Raw genomic sequence first — 16,317 nt, 5'->3', positions numbered from 1 at the left:
GAATTGTAGAGAGCACACATTTTTATTGTTTTTCCAGGATATAAAATCTAATATGCACTTTCCATGTTACAGTAAAGTATAGTCTCAAGGTGATACAGCACATTGGGAACAAAAAAAATGTTGACTAAAACAAAACACAAAAAAATGGGGTAAAAGAATGGTACAGATAAATATTTGACTTGATGGGAATGGCTATCCTAGCAAAGAAGAAACAGATATCTCGGTCATGAGTTCAATCTCAGTTTGGTTCTCCACATATCTGCAATGACTTTTTTTGGTGCTGGATCATCTGGTCCTCTATCTCGCTGTCCTGATGTGAAGTACAACCATCCATTCCAGAACCCAACCAGAGTAGTTTTGACACGATATGGAAGTTTTCCGATTACTGACCATGTCTGCAGACATGTATGAATTACAAAAATTATATAATACCATCCATTGTAACAGAAATTGATCTTCTGTGAATAAAAAAGAAAAGAGGGGACAGTTTTAATGCAACAAAAAAAAAAGAGTGAAACTAGATATTCACTATCGTGTATTATTGTGGCTGCACTGATAAGACTCGAGCTTGTCAGGTTCTGGAACAGGCATTAACATCAAATCTGGCAAACTTCTAATGGAGTTTTGGGAGACATAAGCACATGGCATGGTAGAAACTGCCACACAACTAATGGTGAAATTGATCAGGTTCTTATCACTTCTAGGTTTTGGTGTTCACCTGAACCAATACTAATTCATTCCTATTCTTGGTCAAGAAAGCTTGATAGGCCAGTCAGGTTCAGGTAACAGTGGCCAGAATAATGAAACAAGGGGAGAAATCCCTCACTTCCTTCTGAGGTCACAAGAATAACGGAAAAACCACAACCACTATGACAATACTTTTGAGGTATTCTGAAAATCTTCAGCTGTCTGAACAAATTCACTTCCAAGCATAGTACTATGCTATGATTAACCAAACCAATCTCTACATTTTAACTATAAATTAAATCTAAAGTTTCTTGACTGTCAGCTCACAAAAATCTCAACTAATTATTGGACTATTCTTGTACAAAGTCTTCCACAAGGGAAAAGGGATAAAGCATAAGATTTAAGAAATAGAAAATGCATACCTTGGTCTTAGCAGGTCATCAAATCTTTGGGGAATTTCAATCCAATGTTTTAAAAAATGTTCAAAATTGGCAGATGAAAGCAACTAGACAGCAGTAAGCCAATAACCTTCCAATGGCAGCAACCAGACAAGAAATGCCCGTGTGCATCTTTGTGTGTATGCACAAGCATTTTATACGTGATATATAGAGATATGTAAGATAACGTACAAAACCCATCCCAGATTATGCCTAGGGCTGTGTGTGCAAATTGCAGGTGCTGTGATGTGTAGAAATATGTTGGGTTATGTAAATTATGTTTGGGAGCACATAAAATAACAAGAACCGTGCCTTGATGCCAAACTAGTTTGGAAGCACATAAGAAACATAAAACTCATACCAGTGTGTCTAAGTTGAACCGGAAAACTTCACCAACCAGGACCATCTTTTTAGTTGTAGGGTGCTTTTCTGTGGTGCCTCCAGCAATAACAATGGAATTATTAACAATCGCCCAAGCAAATTCAATATGAGAATCAGGCTTCGGCATAGGAGGTAAAGGTTTCCACTTCATCTCATCATCCAGCATGTGGACCTCATCATATACTATCTGAAGCAACAAAAATGAGCCAAGACCATTAAATAAAAGCAGAGGGAAAGAGAGAAGGGGAAGTGAAGAAAAATTTCTCCAAGTTACAACATAACTGTGGTACTTTTTTCTGTGATAAATAGACCTTCTAAGTTATTTAAAAAATCTAAACATTAGGTCTCGGGGTTAGTTATTCAAATAAAGGAGATCAAGCGTAGTTGAAACACACTTGTAAAGCTTTATAATACAGGATAGTTATCAAATCAAAGATAAACAGTATCATGTTTTTATTTTCTGTTTCATACTATATTTGATTTCATGTAAAAATGACAGAATAATGATGTTTGACTCTTATTTTCTTCTTATCAAATGCAACCCAAAAAACTCAGAAAAGCTCTAGGGGGCCACTTAAAGCTTGGGTAGAAAATGTTGATGCAGTCTATAAAAGCTGTCAAATACGATTATCGATAAAAATAATATTAATCAGTTTACCTCATTCCTACGAGAGCATTTGAAAATAGGTGATCCAGGCTTGGCCATAAAATCACCTTCCTGACCACCAATAATGAGCAGTCGATCACTAACCATGACACAAGCGCTGCATAAACACACAAAATTATAACATGTAGAAGTTTCAATCATGAGCTATTTCCCCTATGGTCATTTCACTGTGACCATTTGGTTTGGCAACAACACTATCAATGATAAAATGTTTTATTTGTGAAACTGTAATAGCCTATTGAGAATTCATTTCAAATCAAACAAGATAGCTAAATGATGAAATAATAAGACTAGGATTGGCCACAAACCGATGAGGTCCTCCACGAGGAATGGGTATTTCAGGCCTCCATTCCTTTTCCAATGCTTTCCCATCCTTTACAGCAAGACTCCAATGCTCTAATGCTGGAGTGTGCCGATTTTCCTTGCTGCCACCCATCACATGGAGTCTACCTCTCCAAAGTTGAGTTGCTGGTGCATATCTGAGTATTATTACATTAAAGTTCAAATCTCTTTATCAAAGTGCAGAATAAAAAAATACAGAGCATGAACTAATTTTGGCTTCAAAGTTCAAATATTTAAACAGCACAATGCCAACACAGACACATAGCATTTCAATTCAGAATAAGAACCACAGAGATAAGGCAGATGACTATGCAAACAGCACAAGGCAATCAGTTTCTCAAAGCAAAATTAAAAAACAATCAAATACTGCTGTTGCAAAACCAGCTGATGTTCTTGCATCCTATTTTAAGTTCATTTTAAACTATTTTGACACAGGCACATACCTAGGAACTGGTAAAGGTGGCAAGTCCTGCCATTGCTTTGTCTTGGTATCTAGCACAAAATTACGAGCTGTAGGTCCTCTGCATTGTGGGCCATATTGTCCAGTGACAACATAAATGTATCTCCCATCTGTGACCATTCCCAAATGTGAATGAGCCATTTCTTTAGGCATATTAAATCTCCGTCCCCATGTATTATCCGTAAAATTGTAAATATCAACATGTGAATGCACCTGTTAATCCCAAGAGATTGGCACTTAAAAAAATTAGCGAAACACATACACATAAAGTCAAACCATAGAGAATAAAAATAGTACAAGAGCTAGAAAAGGTTTCTCACAAGATCAATCGTTCCATATCCAGCAAAAACGTATAGAAGATCCTTAATCTGTATCGCAGCCCCATCTAGACGAGGCACAGGTGCATTAGCCATTTTCTCCCATTTCAGTTCCGGTGCAGGCAAATCAGCAAATGTAGCCGATAAGGATCGATCATGGGCACCATCTGCCTACACACATATATAAACAAACAAACAACTATTCGTAATTCTTTCCTAAACATCCGAAATTTCACTATAAACACAAAGTAAATGGAGATTACTTAAATGGGTTACATTATAAATCTAAATTGAACCAAAAAGCTTGTAGCTTTATCAGCTTCCACCTATACATAACAACAGCAATAAACAACAAAGCATTCAACTTTTTCCCACATTACTCTCATAAACACAAAACTAAGCTCCAAAACTGCAAAAAACTTAAATGGGCAGTGCTAAAAGTGTAAATAAAGCAAAAAAGATTGTACCTTTATTTTTGGGGGTTTAGTGTCAACATGATGCGGTTCTTGTTTTGGAATAATTACATGAGATTGAGAATTATCAGCAGGAACCCAATTGGATAAATAAGAAGAAGAAGCGAAATGTGGAGAAGAAGCCCACAGATAATCAGCAATCAGGCCAAACCCTAATAAAACCACACAAAGTATCACCAGTTTTGTTGATTTTTGCTTCCCTGATGACCTTACCATCGCCCTCTGTATATTTATATGTGCACATACATATAGCTCTAGTGGATAATAAGCTTAACGGAGAAGGTGAAGAGGGAAATTATGGGTGTAGAGATTGTATGGAGATCTTTCTCAAGACAGCAGAGATCTTGAGAGACAAGGACAGATTCGGATAGGTATCCGAATGTCGGTTCCTTTTTATATTTGGTTTTTTAAGTGAGAGTGCAAGGAAGGAAGAAAAGAAAATTAAAAAGGGAAAACTACAATTATGTCTTCTATCTTTTGTGATGGTTTCAATTAGGCTCCTCTCACACTTGTTACCCTCAACAATATATCAACATCATGCTAATGCTCTTGGTCTAATTGTTTGTAATGATGCTGAAATGGATAAGCACGAGGCCTTATTCCTTCCAAAAGCAATTTTAATAAAGGAGCTACGAAGAGAAGGGGCAGAGAAAATGCGGGAAGCCTCGTTCTTGGAAGCTGAGGTCCCTCAACATGGAAGTTGGTGATTCCTAAGGTAGATTTGACCAAGAGAAGATGAATTCAGAGTATGAACAATGCGAGGGATCTGGAGGAGAACCCTGACATGAGGTTCAATATACCACTCTATCATGAGAGAGACTATCAGCCTTCAGAGATAGCTTCTATGGCTACTTATGGGGAAGATGCCTTCTATTCCACTAGAAGAGTTGCTTGCTGATCTTGGTTTGAGTGACCAGGAAGACGAACATGACATGAGAAAAATCAGACATTGGAAATCATGTACATGTTCAACAATAATTTTTGAAATTTTATATATAAAAAATTACTGCATTTCTGTGGAGCAATCAAGACATCTATAGAATACAGTAAAAAAACCTCAGAAGCCTTCCCCGGTTGCAGGGAACAGGCCTGCCCTCAACTCTATCAAGCACTGGCATGGTTACACTCCCTTAACGTGCTTTTTATAGAAGTGCTTGTTGGTCTACATAGCCAAAAACAAGAGTGTTAAAAGAAGATCACAGGGAAACCTCAACTTAATTTGGTCCCAAATGTTTCAGACAGTTCTCGACTAGGTCCATCTGTCATTGTTCATCAACTTTTTTGGTCAAATTTTCTTCAAAATGATGCTGTTTCATTGCATGTGCAATTTATAAAGGAAAACACTAGCAAAAAATTGATGAAAGGACTCGGTTTAGAACCGTGGAAAACATGTTGAGCCTAATTGATAAAATTGGGACACAATTGAGAATGAGTACATAGATTGAGGAGCAAATTGAGGTTTCTCCAAGTTTATATTACTGCTTGAAGTACACATAGCTACAAGAAATGACTGATCCAGTCCAAGACTCAAGTTGCCGCTCAATCCAAGTTTTTTTTAAAAAAAAAAATTAATCTAAAACCAAGGCAAAGTTGTTAAAATAAATCTAGGTTTTTTTCCCTAACCTAACTTGAGTTTAGCCCCAAATCAACAATTCATCTCAAAACAAAAATAAAAAACACTGAAAATAATCATTTCAATATATTTTCCTGCAAAAAAAAAAAATACTTTTTAAAAAACATCTTGTATTATACATGCAAATTATCCAAGACTAGGATTTGTAAACATTAAACTGCTCGAAAAAAGTGTCATCAACAAGCTCCATTGATATGATTCACGACAAAGTAATCTCTGCTTTGAGACGACATACTGATATCTCACAACATTTTTCTTTCTATTTTACATAATCTCAATCCCCCCGAACATGTAAAATTCTCTGCAATATCATAGCCACCCCCCCATATCACAACCTTCAAGCCCTAGATTAAAAAATGAAAAATAAAATAAAATAAAAGATGGCACCAAACACTTAAACTATACACCAAGTGAATTTGAAGAAGAAGAAGAATACACTGCCTGCCTATCTCCATCACCAGTAATCATCAGTGCCAGCACCATATCACTTCCACCACTATCGATATAGATATTTATATAGGGAAAAAGAAAAAGGGAATAGCAAAGTGAGCCTACAGCACATGATATTACACAGGTATGACATCATTCTTTGAAGTGTCTTCGCATCTCAAAACAATACCCTCGAGGCTAGCCGGAAAGATACATTTGGTCCACTGGCACCCACTCGTGATAGGCTCAGGGGGAGGGACAATCATAAGTACATTTTCATTCCTTTGAACAACTCCCATAACACTAACTGTGCTTCCTTCTTTGATATACCTACACATAAAGCATTTGCAGTTATTCTAAGTTTGCGTGCAACTCATCAAAGGCGTTAGAGATAGCAACTAATATTATAGCAGACAATAATGCTAGAATATGTGATGTTCTGGGGACAAGAAAATTACCAATCCAAATCAAACAAACTTGTTCAACTTGCCAAGAAAAAACGTGGACCAGAAGGCAATTTTTATGGACCTATTATAAACAGGTTCAGCTAATCCAACTCAACCACCACAACACAATAAGACTGTACCCGGCTGACCACTCCGGAAAAAAAGAAGAAAAGGAAGGCCTGATTGTTGTTAACCAACGAAGTCACAAATACAGAAAGAAAAAACCTCATATTTCATTGTTTCTTGTTGTGATTTTATACCAATTGAGTTTTACACCATAATCGATAATCTTCTGTTTGCTGAATATTAAGACCTGAATGATACAGAATATAAATGTCTTGAATCACTTCTGGTCCAGGCATTTGCTTTTATTCACATGAAATAGCTATCATCTATGATCGAGGGTAAAACAATAACTACGATTTTTGGACTGTAAAGCCCTATTATGTACTGTTATAGATAAATGTTCAAGGGTATAATTTACCTTATAAGTTATAATAATCAGCTCCCCTCCCCTCTTCTAACCAAACAAAAGATCATTTAACTCCCACTCCCCTCCTTACAAATCCAAGCAAGTGAGAGTACTGCCTTCCTTTGCCTCTCAGATTGCATTTCTCTCTTCCCCTCCTAATTTCACAAGCAGTCTAAGAAGAAAACATATTCTTAAATGCGACTAGGTGTGTCCCAGAAGATCATTATTGCAAAGGTAAAGAGGAAAAACAAAAAACAGACAGTTTTGTACCGGCACATAAATTTGCATAGACCAAAACCTATGCTGAAAGCAACATTATCAACAAAAGAAAGCATTTACCCTTCTTTCATTCGCATAATACGATCATCGCTTGAAAGATTTCTTTCTCCCAACCATTTGATGAACTCTGGAGACAACTCTTCAGTACCCGGGTTGACATCAATGACAAGGGAGTCATCAACATAAGGAGTCACCCTCGCTCCATAGCCAGTTTTAACCAATGCTCTCAATCCAGATTGAAAATCAGAAATGTAGAAGTCAACAGCACGCCTCTGTCAAATAGGTTTTACAGAACTTCCATTAAGAAATGAAAAAAACTCAAAACCCAATAATTATTTATAATCAATGGGCACATCGTTCTGTTGACAATGACATGAATGGGCACCTTTCATCAACTTGGCATTTATAACAAGCAGTCCAAGGAACCAAGATAAAACAAACAAAACAACTGAACATGAATAGCAGAAAAGATGTTATTGACAACAATGAGAGGGTAGGACATTGCCCAGAAAATTGAAAACTATAGATAGTATTCATGGTAACTAGCTCCCCAAGTAGAGACAATATGTAGCAATCACCAATTCATCTATACACATGAGGCGAAGCGTTTAAGATATTTCCCAGGTCTTCATGAAATTTAAAATGACAGAAGTATCTCTTTCCAGTAAATACTGATTGTTGACAAAATTCTCCCAGAAACCTAATATATGCAAAATACTTGCAAACACTATAATCCATTGAAATTTATCTAATCATTCAATCACTCACTTCTAATGATCTGAGTCCCCAACTGAAACGACGATGAGTTGGGTTGGCTGCTTTTGAATCCCATCCTCTGTACTCATACAAACTTGTGGAGGTATATACACATCTAGGAATTCTTTGGAAGGATGACTCCAGGGGCACGTTACCGCAGGTGACCACCTTCAAAAATACAATATAGCAGTTTATATGAATTACTAGAGCTTAAACAAGTGAAATCAATGACTAAAACAGCATAAGCAGTGCCTTCAATGAATTGGACGACATGCATTGTAAAGAAATCACATCCCCATCAATTAAAAACAACAGATCCGTTTATAAGATGTATTAACCCTCATCTGCCCAATCCTCCCAGAACAATATCTTTCTTCCAATATGGATTCATGACAATTTATAAGATGTAGGTATACAAGATCTGGCATGCACCGTGGTACACAGATCCATAGCTTATAAACCAATGCAACGGTGGCTGAGCAGTTAATGATACACTGCTAGTGATTATACAATATGAGTGCACGCATGAGTGCGCCCACAAACACAGATGCTCGAAGTTCAGCTTTAAATAAAGCTAAAACAGAATTTGGTGAGTTATATTTTCGCTTCCAATTACTGCCCGCTGCCATTTTATTTATCTAATTTTGGTTCTGAATTTATTTTGAAGGAAGATTAGCTTTCGTTTTCAAATCCTATTCATAGAACTAACACAATCTCTTCATTACATTTTGAATACATTAGTGATAATTCATGTTATGCTGAAATCTGCATTGCAACTTACAAACAAGTACAGTGAGGAAAAAACCCTAGTTAAAATAAATTCACCAAGACAGTGACAAGCTTGACATACAGAAATAAATTTTAGAAAAGAAAATACATACCCCAGAGATCTTCACAAATTGCCCATTTTTGGCATTTCGTAGCTCAGCATCTGGGTAACGAGCAATGTAAGCCATGATAGCTTTTCTCCCAAAACAGGTATTCCATATGAACAATGAAGTAACAGCACCAAAAAGAACCACAACAACAATTAAGAGAATGGCATTATGGACTGCTGCAAGGATAAAACCACCAGCAATGAAACCCATTAAAAAAAGCAGAATCAATGACCACAAGATTAGCTTTGGGAAGGTCTTTCTGAAGGAAAAGTCATCATCTTGGCTAAGAACAGTCACGGCCTGGTTATGAAGAATAGCTGAGCCTGGAATTTTCATTGAACCCATAGATTCTAAGGGACCAGATACCTTCCGAGGTGCCCCAGATGAATTCAAAGGGCCTGAAGATATAGGACCAGATGTAATCAGACCAGTAGTAGGAAGAACAGGTGGAATGGGACCAGAGTTTTGGCGGCCAGAAGGTGTCACTCCACCTGACTGAGGGCCAGATAACTTCTTTACTGGCTCTCCATGTTTATTTAGGGGTCCAGAATTTGATTTTTTTAATGAAGCTGAACCAGTTCCTCCAGAAGACATGGCACCTGATGTAGTATAAGCAGCCCGAGCAGCTGCATTAGGCATAATTGGTCCTGAATGTGAAGCGGCACCTCCAAATGATCCAGTCCTTGAAGGAGCCCCGGTTATCGGTCCAGATTTCCTAGACTTTGAGCCATCCACAGGAATATCAAACATTTTCCCCAACTCTCCGGACTTTTTAATATCACCACCAGTATATGGCATGGCCACTGAGCTCATTGTTGGAGCCCTTTCCTTAGGCTGTTCTGGCCGGCCTGATACATAAAGGCCATTGCTGAGTTGATGAGATGGGAACCTAGAACCCATCTAGCTATTTCAGGATACCACAGGAGGTTCCGTGCAACAAATGCTACTATGTAGAGTGATCAACGGTCAAAGACCTCCTGAGAAGAACAAACATGTTAGCATTTAGATGAATTCTTTGGAAATAAACAAATATTGGAGCATTCTTCAGGGCTATTAATAACCAATGAAATAAAGATTTAACTGACAAAACCACTGTAGCATGATAAAGAGAACCAATTAAATGTCCAACAAATGAAGGCCAATTGGTTCACCTATCTCAAGTAAAGGTACTAAATATGACAGATCCAAAAGGACCAAAACACCATGAAAGTTGCCCAAATCAAATCACTAAAAAGTATCACGAGAGCCCATGAAAACTATCCAAATTTTCAGTAAACTCAGTAAATCGCAAACATGCTGCCATTTTCAAGCTCTTGAGGATCCGCCTTGAGCACTAAACTCAGTAAAAAAAAAGGAGATACCTCATCAGAACCCCCCCCCCCCCCCAAAAAAAAAAAAAAGAAAGAGAAAAAAATTCTGAAGACTGAGGTCCTAATATGCTTCCAAGTTCACCTCTCAAACAGCATTCTCGTATCTTAACATCATGGAAGATCTAAAGAAGCTCAAAATAATGAAAAAGGCACAATTGTTTTCTATATATATATATTATTTTCTTAGCAGAGATTTATGAATCAAAACACATAGAAAGTCTAATCGTAAACCTTTCTGACATTTTACGTATAGAACCAAAATCCATCATCCAAATCACGGAATTAAGTGTTACAAAATCAGTATTTTAAGCATACCCAAGATTAAAGATAAGATCAAGAATTCTGAAACAAGGAACCCAATGCATAACGTTTAACAGCTGAGGTCAAAGTCCTGTATTCTTCTGTTTGCAGCAGTTTTTCAACCAATGCAAGCACATAGCAAACTAAAATTCCTTGTACCCCAAAAGCGAGATACCTAACCTTCCATCCCAAGTAAGAAAAGCACAAAACACCCAAAGAATTAGAACACACTGGCCAAATCTAAGAAATAAAGCATTCCAATACTGCCATTCTGAGCAAAAAGCACCAAAACTATAGAGATCTAAACATACAAATAGAGATTTCAAAAGGTTAGGGCTTAACTTAGAGTGAGACTTCACTATGTATAAACAAAAAAATGGCAAATCTAGGAGTCAACACAAACAAAGAACAAAAGAGAAAAAAAAGCATCCTGCATACTTAAAATATCAAAATCATTCAAAGGAATTAACTTTATAGCTCAAATCAAGAAAACAGACTAAGAAAAGACTCATCCTTTTTCTGGTGTTTTGAGAAAACTGAAAGAGGGAGGGTAGGGCTAAAGGGGAAAAAGAAAACACTTTTCTCTCTAGCTCATACCTGAACAGACAGCGGACAGAGTTGTTGTTGAAATCTGGAGAAATTCAGGAGAAGACGACAACAACTGCAACAACATGGACGAATTAAAAGACAAAAAACAATTGAAATAGTACTCCTAGTACTAACCAATACCTGTCTCTCTATCTCTCTCTCTAAAAAGTGACTTATCTCTCAAAATGTATCCCCACTAAACTACTCAATGAGTTTGTGCCCCCCCTCTCTCCCTCTCTCTCTAAAAAGTAAAAGGGCCTCTCTCTCTCTGTTTCTCTCTCTAAAAATCTCTACTTTTCTTTCCTTTTGTGCGTGTGGGAGTGGTCACTTGAGAGAGACGCAAGGCCCGCAAACACTTGGTGAGTTGTCTCGTCCGGCGACAGCCTACAAAAAACCTCTTCATAGGAAAAAATACTGTTATTAATATTATTTTAAAGCTAAATATTTTTTTACACTGCCATTGATGTCAAACAAGAATATACTAATCCCAGATAAAAATTTAGGTAATTAAACAATAATAAAACTACCAGTACTAGTTTAGTAGCTCAAACAAACAAAACCCGCATACCTTTCTCCCGTTGATGGGTCATGGAAGTGACCAGATAGGGTCCGGATGATGAGTGAAGTCTTAAAGTTAACCTTTAAAAATAATTTTCAAGAAATAACGAAACGGTGTTCAACCTTGTCCTAAAACACAAAACCCATGTATTAATTTACAACCATTATGGGATGCCCAGGCAATTGATACATGGATAAGGACGCGTGAAGCATCAACAAAGAAAATCCCCACAAGATTTTTGGGAGATTAATGTTGTTATTAATCATTTTGTGTAATCAGTATAATGTATTTAATATTACGATAGTTTTTACGTAAAAGTTCACGGTATGAAAAAACAATTTCTTTTTAAAAAAGCTACAAATAGTAGGTTTTCTCAAATTGCTCTTGCAGAGGTTTAAACAAAGAAAATCAAATGATTTTTGTAAGTTTGGATAGCCTAAGAGCAGGTCCAGCCGGACGGCACCACAAATGTCCAACGGGTTAGTTACTTGTGGTGGCGTAGGTAAAAAAGCGAGCACGTATTATATATACAGGGTGGGTGGTTGGTTGTCCCTCATGACAAATCACAAACATGACTTCAATGTGTTGTGTTTTGCTTTCTGTTTTCATGAACAAAGCTCAATGTGTTAAAATGGAAAGTGACAAAATATGATGATATAATTAAGTTTTCTTAGAATAGAAGTTTTCCTTCCTTAAGATTGCCTTCTCAGCCGGTCGTAATCACCACATTTTGGTGATAACGTTAACGACCTCTTCCTTTTCAGACTCTTGTCTAAATCTTTGATGTTTTGATAACAACTTCTGTCTAAATCCACAAAACAGTTCTTTTACTTTCTTCTTCTTCTTCTTTTTTGTAAAGAGAGGAGGAGGGTAACGATTAACATCAATCAATTTCGTAGCATTATAACAACCACTAATATTTTATATTTTACGGGTCTCATTCAAATCCATCTTAAAAAATATTATTAAGATAATATTAAAATAATATATTTATTTAATTAATCCTAACTTGTAATTCCAATCTCGAACTGCCGATAGTTTTATAATCAAGGGATAGTTTAGAAAGGCATCTCACTCCGTGTTTTTAAAAAATTTAAAAAATAAGATTTTTTTATTAAAAATTAATTTTTTTATGTTTTTGGATCGTTTTAATGTGCTGATTTCAAAAATAATTTTTAAAAATAAAAAAATATTATTTTAATATATTTCTAAGCGAAAAGTATTTTAAACCGCAATCACAATCCCAAAAAATCCCTAAAGATTTTGTTTGAGCAAGAATTAGTAAATTAATATGGGTTTTGTTCTCTTTTATAAATTATGTTGACCAATGATTAATAAATTAGAAATGACATAATCATGGTATTTTAGTTTTCCTTTAAATAAATAATTACACTCTTCAAAAAATAAAATAAAAACTTGTTTCGTTATGGGTATTTTATCTTATATTGTATAAAATTAAAAGTAATTTTTACCTAAATATAAAAACATGTTTTTATAAGATTTGAAAGGAGAATATTGGAGAGATAAAAAGAGAGGGATTTAATTGTGTCAAAATAATTAGGACTGGATAATTAAGATTAAGATATAGATGAATCCAGTGCCTTGTCACAAATAATCGGTCATGGTATTTGGAGAATCTGTGACCGAATTTGCAGTCACAATTATCGGTCCAAAAAATAAAAATGAATTTGGATTACACCGAAATAATTAATGTTCATAGAATAACTTTTTTTATAATTAATGAAATAATCTTGAAATGAAAAATACTATATCGATCGTACAGTTCTATGAGGTGATAAAGCACCACCTGGTAATACATATATTGTGATGGCGTGCTTAAAATCTGGCGGACTCGATCGGTGATTATGATCCTGACCAAGGTGGGAGGTTAGGATTAACATGGGAAGAATTCATTGATGGTGTGCAGCTAGTAGCGGTGTGTATAACTTTTCAGTTAGTTGTTCGAAATTTCCTGTACCGCGTTATCAAATAATTTATTTTTTTTAATTAAAATTTAATATATTTTATATTATATGTTTTGAATTCTTTTTAGTGTTGATATTAAAAATAATTTTTAAAAAATAAAAAAATATTATTAATAATTATTTTAATATAAAAAATTATTTGAAAACAATCACAATGTACTTACTTATTGGTAATTTTCTTTTGCTTTTGTCACATGTGTGCGCGACTGCTGTGGAGTGGCGGGATGTTGCTGGCTAATACTGTGAGACAGTACGACGTACGTAGTTGTTCATTATTTGCGGCAGGTGACAGAACTCATAAAAATACCTGTGAGGTATGTCATCAGGCTTGCAGATTGAATTTGAGGTTATTCTATACTTCTCCTTGTTTTAAAATGTTTTATAGACTGAGTACTTGGTCATGTGCCCAGTTTTTTTGTTTTTTTAATCTAGATGGTATGGTATTCTTGTTAAGTTTTGAATATTATACACGCAGTGAAAATAATAAAATAAAATTACACAAGAGTTTCTAGAAACCCGTTAAACAAATCTAGAGTTGTTTGAAGATTTATTACTTGAAGATCTGATCTGTCGTAAACTACAGGCCATCCAATTATCCAACGGTAATTCACACGAACCACCAGTGAAAAATCTCTTAAATCCCTATTTAGAAAAGAGAGATTGTTATGCCTAGAGTGTTAGCTCTCTATTTTGTGACTTATATAGTTTTTATGTCTAATAGACAACCTCTAAAAAATAAGAGGCATGACTTCTATTTATAGAAAAATTTGAAAAAACCTATGAACTAGCAAAATATCAACTTGCTCCCTGAATAATATCTATATATTAATTCAGGGCAATTTTAAAAATAAACTCAATAAAATCCTTACTTGATTTTTCTAAATTTAGAAATATAATCATTATATTATTTATATTCTAATTTTTAATTTCTAAAATATATTTTAATCAAGTCATACTTAATTAAATCATCTCAGTTTAATTTTTGACTAATGATTCTTAATGTGTGTGACTCGTTAGGTTTCTAATATGCTGACTCAAATATAAATTATAATTATAATTAAATAATTAAATCTATTATCAATTCAACAATTGTTTAATTTATATTTGAAGATCAGATGCATTGCATAGCAACGTGTTATGATCCCTAAAATATTAGAAAAGTCATTAGTGATTTGAATGAATCTTTCAATGACCGGTTTCTTAGTGTAATTAATATATTTTCATCAATAATATTTCGATTTAACATTAAAGCATATAGTATGTTTGTTATGCTAAATCATGTTTGTTCTCTACATAATAGTTATTGATCGTTTGAATAAGATTTGAAACCCTTTTCAAATTTCAATCCATCTTAGCAAATGATTTCTCAGTCAATATTATTTGAGAACAAATAAAACATTTTTTCTAATTCACCCAAGGTGAAAAATCATCTCCTGGTTACTTAAGTATTTTCATATAGTTCATGTTATACTCAATGTCTGTCATTTTGTTACCTCGATTAAGATACCGTGTAACAAGATCAAATTAACATTCTTTATATAAGATAATTTAGTGTTCTCAAGTCTAATGATCACTTTCACAACCGTCATGTGAGTTTTTACTATGCACAAAGGTGATTTCTCCATATAGAATTCTCATGCGAGGTTCAGTGTACATGTTTTATAACAAACACCTATATATTAGTTCTATATATCTCTTATACCTCGGCTTATAAGAACAACTGCTTCATTTCATAAAGAAAAAAAAATATAAAATATATCAGTCTCTACGTCTTTAATGAACGTCAAGTATTTAAGAGAGTATCGATCAATAATATTTTAGAAACAATGTTTTAATACAATATGAATCCTATAATTATAATAATTTTATAATTTTTTTACAGAGTATTTTTGTATCATGAACTTTATGTTTGGTCAAGATACATTAATCTAATATTAAATAAATATTAAAAATAAATTAAATATATATATATATATATATATATATATATAATACACAACGTATAATAATTATATAATGCCACGAGGCTTGAAACATGTAACGTTGGAGGATCCCCCAAGTACAGTGAAGACTCCAGGGAAGAAAGAAATCAAAGACTTCGAATTTATCAATCTCCAGGAAAGAAATCTCTTCATTTCCATCCCCACGCTCAACTCGCACGGGCACGCGCGGCTTCAAAAATGATGGTTGATATTCCTTCTTGCCGCCTATTGCTATAAAATTTTTGCTTATATGTGAATATTGGAAGAAAAAAGAATATCAGATCAAATAATAAAATAGCTTAAATCTCAAGTTACTAAAACACGACATTCATGTTAAGAGGGTCATGAAGAGATTTGGTTCCCATCTCAAAATCATCAAGTAGCTTTTTTATATTATCTCGACATTAAAAAAAAAACAATAATAAATATATATATTTTTTTATTTGAAAGACATTCAAAAATTATCTTGACAAATTTATTTTATATCCATATTTTTATCTCTTCAACCAAATATATTCACTAATCAAACATAATCTATTAATAATATTGTCTTCCTTAAAATATTTATTCCAAAATAATTTTTCAAATAATATCTCATTGATATTGTTCCATAAACTAATTTTAGATTGGAAATTTCAAGGGAAAATATTAGGGTTAATTAATTAATTAATTACTTGAATGGAATGAACAATGTGTTCCATTTACATTAATTTCTCCAGAGTTTTTTTTTTACTACAAGAAATCCTTCTTTCTTTCTTCTTTTTTTTCCCTGGTCTTTTTTCCTTTGAAAAGATTCACCACCCACCTCAAGGTCTTCTTTCTAAAAGGCCTGCTGTCACCATGGACAATCTTGCTTCCTTGTTTTTGAAGGAATCT

The 16,317-nt window shown here is 34.5% G+C and overlaps 2 protein-coding genes across 5 annotated transcripts; both read right to left on the bottom strand.

The window, feature by feature from the left end:
- Positions 1–3: 3 nt before the first annotated feature.
- LOC7469471 (kelch repeat-containing protein At3g27220) lies at positions 4–4,608 on the bottom strand. Its single transcript, XM_002316402.4, has 7 exons — positions 3,759–4,608; positions 3,295–3,462; positions 2,958–3,187; positions 2,481–2,651; positions 2,164–2,269; positions 1,486–1,692; positions 4–395 (listed from the first exon to the last, which is right to left on the bottom strand). Exons 1-7 carry the CDS (start codon positions 3,978–3,980, stop codon positions 225–227), a joined length of 1,275 nt encoding a protein of 424 aa, XP_002316438.3. The 5' UTR covers positions 3,981–4,608; the 3' UTR covers positions 4–224.
- Positions 4,609–5,555: 947 nt separating this feature from the next.
- LOC7455522 (uncharacterized membrane protein At1g16860) lies at positions 5,556–11,298 on the bottom strand. Of its 4 annotated transcripts, none has more exons than XM_024609581.2 (6): positions 10,925–11,288; positions 10,343–10,507; positions 8,661–9,634; positions 7,792–7,947; positions 7,084–7,295; positions 5,556–6,156 (listed from the first exon to the last, which is right to left on the bottom strand). In XM_024609581.2, exons 3-6 carry the CDS (start codon positions 9,555–9,557, stop codon positions 5,964–5,966), a joined length of 1,458 nt encoding a protein of 485 aa, XP_024465349.2. In that variant the 5' UTR covers positions 9,558–9,634; positions 10,343–10,507; positions 10,925–11,288; the 3' UTR covers positions 5,556–5,963. The 4 variants fall into 4 exon arrangements, 3 of the variants coding, with proteins under 3 accessions (XP_024465349.2, XP_052312521.1, XP_006378866.2); XM_052456561.1 differs by having other exon boundaries at positions 10,343–10,502; XR_002983983.2 differs by lacking the exon at positions 10,343–10,507 and adding an exon at positions 6,757–6,916 and having other exon boundaries at positions 6,016–6,156; positions 10,925–11,298.
- Between the last annotated feature and the right edge of the window lie 5,019 nt (positions 11,299–16,317).

Source organism: Populus trichocarpa, chromosome 10 (assembly GCF_000002775.5).
Source record: "Populus trichocarpa isolate Nisqually-1 chromosome 10, P.trichocarpa_v4.1, whole genome shotgun sequence".
NCBI classification, from domain to species: Eukaryota; Viridiplantae; Streptophyta; class Magnoliopsida; order Malpighiales; family Salicaceae; genus Populus; species Populus trichocarpa.
Note: the sequence above shows the minus strand (reverse complement) of the source record. Positions and strands in the feature narration are given on the sequence as shown.